This window comes from Sinohyriopsis cumingii, chromosome 3 (genome assembly GCF_028554795.1).
Source record: "Sinohyriopsis cumingii isolate HCF-2022 chromosome 3, ASM2855479v2, whole genome shotgun sequence".
NCBI classification, from domain to species: Eukaryota; Metazoa; Mollusca; class Bivalvia; order Unionida; family Unionidae; genus Sinohyriopsis; species Sinohyriopsis cumingii.
The window spans coordinates 116,162,527-116,176,315 of record NC_142963.1 but is presented as its reverse complement, the minus strand read 5'-3'; the positions used below and the strand labels follow the sequence as shown (position 1 = coordinate 116,176,315).

The 13,789-nt window shown below is 38.8% G+C and overlaps 1 protein-coding gene across 1 annotated transcript in view; it reads left to right on the top strand.

Moving 5' to 3' along the window:
- The first annotated feature begins 401 nt into the window (after window positions 1-401).
- LOC149803656 (ragulator complex protein LAMTOR3-like) overlaps window positions 402-13,789 on the top strand; it is a 75,706-nt gene continuing 62,318 nt past the window's right edge. The window contains exon 1 of the mRNA XM_089953419.1: window positions 402-563. Within this exon, the coding sequence (XP_089809545.1) occupies window positions 417-563 (147 nt within the window). The 5' untranslated portion in view covers window positions 402-416. The remainder of the gene's footprint in view (window positions 564-13,789) is intronic.

Below are 13,789 nucleotides of genomic sequence, written 5' to 3'. Positions count from 1 at the left end.
AACATCATCATCACACTCGCGCCTCCGAGTAAATGTATATTTCTATTAAGCCGTATTCATTTAAGCAATTCCTAAAAGAATGTACCATTATCGTCTAGCATTTTAAACATCTCTGTTTGAGATTTATGAAACACACACCCTTAATAATTCTATTTTGCCTATTTTCTTTTCGTCTTGGCAAGTGTTATGTCTACATGCAACTGTTTGAAAATACATTTTTTTTTTAAAACCATGTAACTACGAATATCCATATCCTTATCACACTAGCTGCTCATGGAGAATAGATGCATTAATTCAACATGCAAAACAGAAATTAAGACAAGTAGCTTAATGTTAACCTGATGCTCGGTTAATCCAATATCATGTTCCTGTCCTTCATTATTTTGTAAATAATAGGCGCACGCGCGTTTGTGTGTATGAATCATGGCTGTATCAGAAACTGTATCTGCTGCAAGTCCATTTTTACCATTTCTCACAGCTTGTATAACATAGTCTCTGTGGCTCTGAAGTTGGCGCACGACGGTCTCTGCAGTAAAGGAAATCAGAGTAAACGACAAAACCTTGTACGTATGAGCACACTAATTCATTTCCATATATATTTGCTTTTGGTTTTTTTTCGACATTTCTTAAACATAAAGTTCGGTGCTTTAATTCGCCTAAACCTAAACTATCTTATGTATGGTAAGCATTAACTATGGCACAACACAGATGTACAAAGCATCTGTTATGGTTCATTTTCTTGAATTTCAGTGGAAGTCACCTTGTGGGACATGGCCGAATAACTACTGTTAACTTTGCAATACTTCACAAAAACGAAGAGGCTGAACTGACTTTTCGCCTGTTGTCTCCTCTCCGTCCACCGTCCATATAATACACACACACACACACACGCGCGCGCGCACACACATACAGACACACACACACACTGTGTGTGGGTGTGTGTGTGTGTGTGTAATGATATTAATCAAACAGTGGGGTCAGTAACTGATAAAGTCAAATAACTTTACCAAGGGATGACCGTTTGGAAATTTAAATATATTTTGTTGAAATATATAGTAGTAGTTATGTGGGGCACATTAGGGACAATGGGACTTAGCATTAAAAAGACCCCTGGGTCAGATTAGGGACAATGGAAATTTAACATGGAGAGAAATCGTGGGTCACTCTAGCGACAAGGGGAATTTAACATGGAACTATAGTGTGGGTCTGTCTAGCGACAAGGGGAAATTAACATGGGAATAGAGTTTGGGTCTGTCTAGGGACAAGGGGAATTGAACATATGGAAATTGAACATGGTGGGTCTGTATAGCGTCAAGGGGAATTGAACATGGTGGGATTGTCTAGGGACAATGATGGTAGAGGGTCAAACACAACAGAGACAGAAACATACATACACTAGTACAAGCGTGAGATTTATATATAAAGCATTACCAAGACCTGAAATCTTGCTGGGGTGTTCAAAAATTTGCATAATTGTAATGATGCTATAAATAGCTATAATCAAGGAAATGCTCAACGACAAAATGGATGTGACTAAAAGTAACGCTAAAATGACGAAATTGTTCCAGAATTTAAAGGAAAATAAACATATCCCCGAAAATTAAGTTACAATGGTTTAGACTAAAATGGATAAAATTAGTAACTACTTACAATATCAACTTCTGTGACGATCGTGAATAAATGCCTATGTATCTATAATCAGCTGAAATTCCTATGAAATCCCACTATCTATTTATAGCTCCAACTTGTGGGTTTTTCCTTTGGAAAATCCCACTATCTTTTTATAGCCTCAGCTTGAGTGACGTTCCTGTTTATGAATTCTAGTATATATGTATAGCTACAAAATGTGGAAATCCCCAACTCGATATTTATAGTCTCAAAATTTCCAGCGTCAGTGACGTCACTGTACTGAACACTAGGGGATAAATGTCAACAGTGTTGCAAGTGGCTGACCTGAATACACGCTACTGCAGGTAGGTAGGTAGAGTGTATCTGATAGGGATAAAGTGAGTTTTTATAGGGACAAACAGAGACCAATACACACACACACACACACACACACACACACACAACATACGCGCGCAGACTCACACACACACACACACACACACACACAGAGGGAAGAGGAAAAAACAAACCCCAAAATATACTATCCACACTCGGGAGGAAGAAAAAAAAAACAACCAAATATACGATCTACACAACGTACGCGAACAAACACACACACACACACACACACACACACAACATACGCGCGCAGACTCACACACACACACACACACACAGAGGGAAGAGGAAAAAACAAACCCCAAATATACTATCCACACTCGGGAGGAAGAAAAAAAACAACCAAATATACGATCTACACAACGTACGCGAACAAACACACACACACACACACACACACACACACAACATACGCGCGCAGACTCATACACACACACACACACACACACATAGAGGGAAGAGGAAAAAACAAACCCCAAATATACTATCCACACTCGGGAGGAAGAAAAAAAACAACCAAATATACGATCTACACAACGTACGCGAACAAACACACACACACACACACACACACACACACAACATACGCGCGCAGACTCACACACACACACACACACACAGAGGGAAGAGGAAAAAACAAACCCCAAATATACTATCCACACTCGGGAGGAAGAAAAAAAAACAACCAAATATACGATCTACACAACGTACGCGAACACACACACATACACACACACACACACACACACACACACACACACACACACACAGAGGGAAGAGGAAAAAACAAACCCCAAATATACTATGAACACAGAAGGGAGATAATACAAACCCCAAATAAACTATCCACACAAACGTACGCGAACGCATACAAACCCCAAATATACTATCAACACAGAAGGGAGATAATACAAACCCCAAATAAACTATCCACACAAACGTACGCGAACGCATACAAACCCCAAATATACTATCAACACAGAAGGAGATAATACAAACCCCAAATAAACTATCCACACAAACGTACGCGAACGCATACAAACCCAAAATATACTATCCACACAACGTCGCTAACGCATACAAACTCCAAATATGCTATCCACACTCGGGAGGAAGAAGAAAAAACAACCAAATATACGATCTAAACAACGTACGCGAACACACACACACACACACACACACACACACACACACACACACACACAGAGGGAAGAGGAAAAAACAAACCCCAAATATACTATCAACACAGAAGGGAGATAATACAAACCCCAAATAAACTATCCACACAAACGTACGCGAACGCATACAAACCCCAAATACACTATCAACACAGAAGGGAGATAATACAAACCCCAAATAAACTATCCACGCAAGCGTACGCGAACGCATACAAACCCCAAATATACTATCCACACAACGTCGCTAACGCATACAAACCGCAAATATACTATCCACACTCGGGAGGAAGAAGAAGAAAAACAACCAAATATGCGATCTACACAACGTACGCGAACACACACACACACACACACACACACACGCACACCACAGAGGGAAGAAGAAGAAAACCATTATACACTATCCACACGCAGTGAAGAAATAACCCTTTATATATACTATCAACAGAGAGTGAAGAAAATAACCCATTATATTCCATCAACACAGAGTGAAGAAGAAAAGGTTTTTTGAAAGCACCTAAGCCCTCACCTGCAATGACCAACTCTGCCAAACACCTACACCCCACCCACCCCCACTCCCAACACTACAAAACCCATTTAACCCGTTATTTTATGGCATCAGTGTGTGATTTAGGAAACATCAAGACACAAAATGATGGACGAATAGACTGACTATTGTTTACGGACTTGCATGCCTAAAGAGCGTGCGTGAAGGAAAACATCCTTCCATTTCAATTCTAACTAAAACATGATCCAGAGGGATAGAGAGAGGTGAAAGAGCACAATTTCATAAAGTGTGAGTAAAACCAAAACACGCCATCCTTATTATACAATGTCAAGACCAAGAGACACTTACGTTTTCTTTCTGGTCTATTCTCTTTTAGAAGGTAGTATGAAATTTCACATCAGGGCCAACGCATCGGCTCACATTGTCAATTTTTCCATTTCCATGTTTTTACTGGCACAAGTTCTTCATCATCTTCAATTTCTTCTTCTTCTGAATCCCTCTTCTCTGTTTCGTCTTGTTTTTGTTTCTTCTCTTTTCTCGTAGGGCACTCTGAATTCCAGTGTCCTTTCTCCTGACAACGATATTAGGTATCTTGACTTTTGTCTCTCTTTCTTAGACGAAGCAGGTATTCTGGAGACAAATACCCATTTACCTTTGCAGATATAGCAAACTTCATTAGCACTTACACACTTTCGTATGACTCTCATCAAATCAACGACCAAAAGAGTAAGTTTTGTTGCCACTTTCGCATGTGAATTATGCTTTCGTATGACTTTTAGCAAATATTTGACCAGCAGGTCGATCTGTGCTGACTCTTCCATCTTCTTGATCGTTTGAGAGCGGAATGAATACTCTGACGCTAAGACACTCTCCTTATATACATGGACCTGCTGCGTATGAAACCTAGTCAAATGTAATTTTGCAATAAGATGAAACGATTTCATTGAGGAAGTAAAAAGCAATGATGTACCGTATCGCCTCACACAAAACCTGAAGTTTTAGTTCAAATCCGTGTCAGCGATTTCGAAGACGACATAACTGAGCTTTAATCAATGCTCTCCAATTATGACACAAAACCACGAGTCCTGATTCACGCCAAAAGAAATTTCGTTCGGTCCATAAAAAATAGTATCACATCTGAGAAACGCAAAAACGAACTTCCAGAAAACTGAGAACGACGGCTTACACCTACAACGTAAATGTGTGAGTTCAAGTAGTGCGTAAAACTTAGTCAAATTAGATTTTTATAGTCAAGACGAAACGATCTCTTTTCGAACAAGAAAGCAGACACCAAGCGACAATGGCGATCCGTGTCACACAACACTTTTCAAAATGTATATTATCAGAGGTTTGTTCTAGCGATCTGCACGGTTAAATTAAATGTTGATGTATTTTGCAATAAGACGGACTCAATTTCCATGGGATCGCCCATGGTACGATTGTTCGTGCATTAGTTTAATTTTTAAAAATATTTTTTTATATAATTCGCCTATAGGATAGACCCAGTAAAGCATGGCCATTCTCGTCACTGTCTGAATAGCTACTTAAGTCAATTCGAAGCGAACGCGGTAAGAAAATAAGTATAGCCAATGAAATGGCTTACAACGGGTGATGCATTGTTTTGTTCTAGGGCTGTGTGGCATAATAATCCCTATGTTCTTGCGTTGTTACCATTACAGTGCAGACAGACTGAAATGTGAACTTACAAGCCCTCTTTGTGTGTGTTGTACCATTTCCTCTTACCACATCAAAATACTGAGCGTCACAGTATTGGTTCGCGTTTTCAAGCTGACAATTTTTTTATATTTCACTTAAACATTTCGACATAAACACTCACATCGGTAGAGTCAGAACAGACGTGTTACAGTATTGAGGGGCATGTTATCTTTTCTTTTTCAAACTAATAAATTTGGGGTTTGTATGAAGTAAAGAACCGAAAGTACAGTGAAACTCAAGGATGATGACCCAATCTGTCTGTCTATTGATGCGTGTATTTACTTAAGAAGAAATATGACCTCTAAAACACAAACAGATACGGCAAGCATGATTAGATTAAACACAACGATGTTTTCCTTCACGCCTGTGTAATTTAGAGTTTCGATCGTCTTTGAAGACAAACTTGGTCTCCTTTTGTAGGGCTTGAAATAATAAAAAAACTGAAAAATCTTAAGCACTTTGCTATAGATAATTTCATCAACAGACCAAACAACATAAATACCGTTACAACAATAGAAAGCCTTAAATCTTCTATCAAAAAGAAATGCATGAAAAAAATTAAAGATTAACGATAACTAACCAATGAAACCGAATTTAACAAAGGCAATGACATGTGAAGAAATGCCTCTCACTTTGGAAAGGTAGGCGAATGTACTCTGTCATGCACCGTCAACTTGAAAAAAATTATAAACAGAGAGAAACCTGAATTCAAAATTCAGTTGTTTCTTTTTCTTCAAAATTATTTCGTTTCTTTTTTCTTTTCTTTTTTTTTTTTTTTTTTTTTTGGAACAAATCTAAGCACTAATATAGAGTGGAAAAGGGAAAATGCACATACAAGCTTTGATATTTCTGAAAAAAGGAGGGGATATTCCTAACGTTCATAACCACCTATATATGCTTGGACTTGTCTGTGACTTATCCACAAAACAAGATATACATATTTCTGGTCAAGCTGCAAGTGTGTGCGTGTTTTTGAAAATGGTAAAAATTGGATATACAATTTTCTCGTGACACTTATAAAGTGAAGAGTCTGTGCAAGTGTCAAAAGCCAAAGTCATATAAGTTTTGTATTTTGTACGGCTTGTAAAGATTTCTACTTTAGAAAATGTGAAGTATCACAAGTTATTATCACAAACAGAAGTGGAACATAGGGGCTTGCAAGAAAGAAAATAACCCAGACAGTTGGTGTCATCAAGAATGCTAGAGACGGTACCCGAACTTGCTTGCCTGCTTACTTGAATTAAAGTGATTTTCGCTCTAATGGAGCATGTATCACTGGTTTAATAACGCACCGCGTGATTTTTAATTACTCCTGGGGAAGGAAAGAGAGCCTCATCCCCCAGGCTTTTATGTACTCACAGACTATTTTTAAATTTAGCCACTCAGGTGTAGGACTAACTAGTCCTTAACAACCTGACTGAAAGACTTTAAACATGAGTGGGAATTGTCTCACCACACACTCATTTTTCTGTCCGAGCGTGGTAAAGGAGGAAAAAGGTGCTCAGCAAGACAGCCATGGATGTTAAGTACTCACCAAAACGCTAGCCCGTACTTATTTCAAATCAAGTCCCGTTTTTGCTAATGGACAATAAAAGGTACCAATAATGTGTTAACCACCTGTGCAATTAGTTCAAATCTAACGAGTCTGTTAAATTTCCTACTTCCTAACATATCTGTCTAATATTAGTACTTAGTGTACATAAAAATAGCCATACTGATCTTATTTTAAATTATTATGTCTAAGCGACATATACCAGTTTGGTCACTGTTAGGTTTAAAAAATTAAGTTTGTTGTGGTGTTCCAATGGGTCAAGTTTGTTTCGAGAATAGTTTAGTCAAGGAGGGATACCAAGCCAAATATGGTTCCCTATTTAATAAAAAGCAATCTTTTGGAGCCCTAAAAAAAAGTCTGTTTTTTCTGTTAGAAGGTAACACGTCTCTCTTTTGCTTTCACGTTCTTTCCCGCATTCCTAGTCTCATGATTCTTGATATCAGGAAATGCGTAGCCATGATGGGCGGTAATGTAAGCAGAGGTTTCTACCAGTTGACTGAGGAGGTATCCAGTGTAGGCTTGTCTGTAGACTTGGGGAAGAACTCTGACCCCTAATCCCCATTGAGAAGGTCTTGGTTTAAAGGTGTCTAGAGATTTGTAGGCAACGTATTGTATGGCTGTAATAAACTGCCCTGCTATGTTGACGTCATACAATGCTTGATCTAGCCCCATTTCGGTGTACTTCTCAACGAGGGTCAGCGTCCCCCTCCTCCTCAACCGCCTCAATTTCCTCTTCTGGTTCTGATACTAATTCTTCAGTTGAGGTAGATAGTTTCAAATCCGCTGCTATGGTGTCTGTCGCTGTTATTGTTGTTGTGCTTGTTCTTTCAGCTGAGATTGCCTGTAGTATCGGAGTGAGAAAAGAACGTAGTGCCTCCGATAATTACATTTGAGTTTGCCATACCGTTTGTGTAACATAATTGGACCTTTGTTTTGCCACCACTCTTTCCGGGACGGGTTGTTTGTTAGGTATAGTCGGCTGTTGACCAGCTGTTATTTGTGTTCTCGAGGTGGGTGGAGTGCTAACTGGCTAGGTCTGCATTTCTTGCTCCCGCTGCTGTTGCGTATATTTCTTCCCTCCACACCGAGTTCTGGACCTAATTCTTTAAATTTCGTTGTACCCGAACTTACATTATCCATATTATCACCAACAAAAGAAAACAAAACGCACAGACCTAAAAGAAACACTCATTCACTTTTTACAGAACATTACTATTTTTAAAATTTTGATAAGCGACGGAAACGAACAACTTAGAGTCACACTTTCTAACCAAGATAAAGAAATCATGCGCTGATAGACTCACTTCTGTATTTTTTCTTCTAACTGACTAACGTATCATAGGCAATGGAATGTGATTTCTTTTCTAGAGTATGGGGTAGCCCTGAAATTTTTTTTTTTGGGAAGTTGAAGCTATGGCGATCGCTTAGGTTATAAGATGACGGCCTCCTGTGACGACAGGCTTTCTCACAGGATAAGGTCTGCTTCTTCGGAAAGAGAAGAAGAACTCTTTGGTGTCGATAAAACTGTTAACAAAGCCTCTGCCAGGTTCATGCTGCTGCTGCTGTTGCTGCTCTCTCTGCTGTTTATGAAGTCTGTGCTTCTCCGTCCATTCTTCTTTCTCCTTCTTGAATTCCTCCTTGAAGAGCTCTTCTTTCAGGTCTTCAGTGACTTTCAACATTATGATATTGTCTATCTCTTCAGGTCTCGGTATCAGACTTGTCATGACCCTATGCAAATTCACATAGGCTTCGTTCAACTTGGCTTATCTTGAGCACATCTTCGTAGGAAGATGGGTCGACAATGGAGACACAGCACAACACAACAATTTTGAATTTAAAATTGTTGTGTTGTGTTGTGTCTCCAGTCTGTCCATCCATTGTCGACTCATCTTCCTACGAAGATGTGCTCAAGATAAGCCAAGTTGAACGAAGCCTATGTGAATTTGCATAGGGTCATGACAAGTCTGATACCGAGACCTGAAGAGATAGACAATATCATAATGTTGAAAGTCACTGAAGACCTGAAAGAAGAGCTCTTCAAGGAGGAATTCAAGAAGGAGAAAGAAGAATGGACGGAGAAGCACAGACTTCATAAACAGCAGAGAGAGCAGCAACAGCAGCAGCAGCATGAACCTGGCAGAGGCTTTGTTAACAGTTTTATCGACACCAAAGAGTTCTTCTTCTCTTTCCGAAGAAGCAGACCTTATCCTGTGAGAAAGCCTGTCGTCACAGGAGGCCGTCATCTTATAACCTAAGCGATCGCCATAGCTTCAACTTCCCAAAAAAAAAAATTTCAGGGCTACCCCATACTCTAGAAAAGAAATCACATTCCATTGCCTATGATACGTTAGTCAGTTAGAAGAAAAAATACAGAAGTGAGTCTATCAGCGCATGATTTCTTTATCTTGGTTAGAAAGTGTGACTCTAAGTTGTTCGTTTCCGTCGCTTATCAAAATTTTAAAAATAGTAATGTTCTGTAAAAAGTGAATGAGTGTTTCTTTTAGGTCTGTGCGTTTTGTTTTCTTTTGTTGGTGATAATATGGATAATGTAAGTTCGGGTACAACGAAATTTAAAGAATTAGGTCCAGAACTCGGTGTGGAGGGAAGAAATATACGCAACAGCAGCGGGAGCAAGAAATGCAGACCTAGCCAGTTAGCACTCCACCCACCTCGAGAACACAAATAACAGCTAGTCAACAGCCGACTATACCTAACAAACAACCCGTCCCGGAAAGAGTGGTGGCAAAACAAAGGTCCAATTATGTTACACAAACGGTATGGCAAACTCAAATGTAATTATCGGAGGCACTACGTTCTTTTCTCACTCCGATACTACAGGCAATCTCAGCTGAAAGAACAAGCACAACAACAATAACAGCGACAGACACCATAGCAGCGGATTTGAAACTATCTACCTCAACTGAAGAATTAGTATCAGAACCAGAAGAGGAAATTGAGGCGGTTGAGGAGGAGGGGGACGCTGACCCTCGTTGAGAAGTACACCGAAATGGGGCTAGATCAAGCATTGTATGACGTCAACATAGCAGGGCAGTTTATTACAGCCATACAATACGTTGCCTACAAATCTCTAGACACCTTTAAACCAAGACCTTCTCAATGGGGATTAGGGGTCAGAGTTCTTCCCCAATTCTACAGACAAGCCTACACTGGATACCTCCTCAGTCAACTGGTAGAAACCTCTGCTTACATTACCGCCCATCATGGCTACGCATTTCCTGATATCAAGAATCATGAGACTAGGAGTGCGGGAAAGAACGTGAAAGCAAAAGAGAGACGTGTTACCTTCTAACAGAAAAAACAGACTTTTTTTTAGGGCTCCAAAAGATTGCTTTTTATTAAATAGGGAACCATATTTGGCTTGGTATCCCTCCTTGACTAAACTGTTCTCGAAACAAACTTGACCCATTGGAACACCACAACAAACTTAATTTTTTAAACCTAACAGTGACCAAACTGGTATATGTCGCTTAGACATAATAATTTAAAATAAGATCAGTATGGCTATTTTTATGTACACTAAGTACTAATATTAGACAGATATGTTAGGAAGTAGGAAATTTAACAGACTCGTTAGATTTGAACTAATTGCACAGGTGGTTAACACATTATTGGTACCTTTTATTGTCCATTAGCAAAAACGGGACTTGATTTGAAATAAGTACGGGCTAGCGTTTTGGTGAGTACTTAACATCCATGGCTGTCTTGCTGAGCACCTTTTTCCTCCTTTACCACGCTCGGACAGAAAAATGAGTGTGTGGTGAGACAATTCCCACTCATGTTTAAAGTCTTTCAGTCAGGTTGTTAAGGACTAGTTAGTCCTACACCTGAGTGGCTAAATTTAAAAATAGTCTGTGAGTACATAAAAGCCTGGGGGATGAGGCTCTCTTTCCTTCCCCAGGAGTAATTAAAAATCACGCGGTGCGTTATTAAACCAGTGATACATGCTCCATTAGAGCGAAAATCACTTTAATTCAAGTAAGCAGGCAAGCAAGTTCGGGTACCGTCTCTAGCATTCTTGATGACACCAACTGTCTGGGTTATTTTCTTTCTTGCAAGCCCCTATGTTCCACTTCTGTTTGTGATAATAACTTGTGATACTTCACATTTTCTAAAGTAGAAATCTTTACAAGCCGTACAAAATACAAAACTTATATGACTTTGGCTTTTGACACTTGCACAGACTCTTCACTTTATAAGTGTCACGAGAAAATTGTATATCCAATTTTTACCATTTTCAAAAACACGCACACACTTGCAGCTTGACCAGAAATATGTATATCTTGTTTTGTGGATAAGTCACAGACAAGTCCAAGCATATATAGGTGGTTATGAACGTTAGGAATATCCCCTCCTTTTTTCAGAAATATCAAAGCTTGTATGTGCATTTTCCCTTTTCCACTCTATATTAGTGCTTAGATTTGTTCCAAAAAAAAAAAAAAAAAAAAGAAAAGAAAAAAGAAACGAAATAATTTTGAAGAAAAAGAAACAACTGAATTTTGAATTCAGGTTTCTCTCTGTTTATAATTTTTTTCAAGTTGACGGTGCATGACAGAGTACATTCGCCTACCTTTCCAAAGTGAGAGGCATTTCTTCACATGTCATTGCCTTTGTTAAATTCGGTTTCATTGGTTAGTTATCGTTAATCTTTAATTTTTTTCATGCATTTCTTTTTGATAGAAGATTTAAGGCTTTCTATTGTTGTAACGGTATTTATGTTGTTTGGTCTGTTGATGAAATTATCTATAGCAAAGTGCTTAAGATTTTTCAGTTTTTTTATTATTTCAAGCCCTACAAAAGGAGACCAAGTTTGTCTTCAAAGACGATTGAAACTCTAAATTACACGGGCGTGAAGGAAAACATCGTTGTGTTTAATCTAATCATGCTTGCCGTATCTGTTTGTGTTTTAGAGGTCATATTTCTTCTTAAGTAAATACACGCATCAATAGACAGACAGATTGGGTCATCATCCTTGAGTTTCACTGTACTTTCGGTTCTTTACTTCATACAAACCCCAAATTTATTAGTTTGAAAAAGAAAAGATAACATGCCCCTCAATACTGTAACACGTCTGTTCTGACTCTACCGATGTGAGTGTTTATGTCGAAATGTTTAAGTGAAATATAAAAAAATGGTCAGCTTGAAAACGCGAACCAATACTGTGACGCTCAGTATTTTGTTGTGGTAAGAGGAAATGGTACAACACACACAAAGAGGGCTTGTAAGTTCACATTTCAGTCTGTCTGCACTGTAATGGTAACAACGCAAGAACATAGGGATTATTATGCCACACAGCCCTAGAACAAAACAATGCATCACCCGTTGTAAGCCATTTCATTGGCTATACTTATTTTCTTACCGCGTTCGCTTCGAATTGACTTAAGTAGCTATTCAGACAGTGACGAGAATGGCCATGCTTTACTGGGTCTATCCTATAGGCGATTTATATAAAAAAATATTTTTAAAAATTAAACTAATGCACGAACAATCGTACCATGGGCGATCCCATGGAAATTGAGTCCGTCTTATTGCAAAATACATCAACATTTAATTTAACCGTGCAGATCGCTAGAACAAACCTCTGATAATATACATTTTGAAAAGTGTTGTGTGACACGGATCGCCATTGTCGCTTGGTGTCTGCTTTCTTGTTCGAAAAGAGATCGTTTCGTCTTGACTATAAAAATCTAATTTGACTAAGTTTTACGCACTACTTGAACTCACACATTTACGTTGTAGGTGTAAGCCGTCGTTCTCAGTTTTCTGGAAGTTCGTTTTTGCGTTTCTCAGATGTGATACTATTTTTTATGGACCGAACGAAATTTCTTTTGGCGTGAATCAGGACTCGTGGTTTTGTGTCATAATTGGAGAGCATTGATTAAAGCTCAGTTATGTCGTCTTCGAAATCGCTGACACGGATTTGAACTAAAACTTCAGGTTTTGTGTGAGGCGATACGGTACATCATTGCTTTTTACTTCCTCAATGAAATCGTTTCATCTTATTGCAAAATTACATTTGACTAGGTTTCATACGCAGCAGGTCCATGTATATAAGGAGAGTGTCTTAGCGTCAGAGTATTCATTCCGCTCTCAAACGATCAAGAAGATGGAAGAGTCAGCACAGATCGACCTGCTGGTCAAATATTTGCTAAAAGTCATACGAAAGCATAATTCACATGCGAAAGTGGCAACAAAACTTACTCTTTTGGTCGTTGATTTGATGAGAGTCATACGAAAGTGTGTAAGTGCTAATGAAGTTTGCTATATCTGCAAAGGTAAATGGGTATTTGTCTCCAGAATACCTGCTTCGTCTAAGAAAGAGAGACAAAAGTCAAGATACCTAATATCGTTGTCAGGAGAAAGGACACTGGAATTCAGAGTGCCCTACGAGAAAAGAGAAGAAACAAAAACAAGACGAAACAGAGAAGAGGGATTCAGAAGAAGAAGAAATTGAAGATGATGAAGAACTTGTGCCAGTAAAAACATGGAAATGGAAAAATTGACAATGTGAGCCGATGCGTTGGCCCTGATGTGAAATTTCATACTACCTTCTAAAAGAGAATAGACCAGAAAGAAAACGTAAGTGTCTCTTGGTCTTGACATTGTATAATAAGGATGACGTGTTTTGGTTTTACTCACACTTTATGGAATTGTGCTCTTTCACCTCTCTCTATCCCTCTGGATCATGTTTTAGTTAGAATTGAAATGGAAAGATGTTTTCCTTCACGCACGCTCTTTAGGCATGCAAGTCCGTAAACAATAGTCAGTCTATTCGTCCATCATTTTGTGTCTTGATGTTTCCTAAATCAC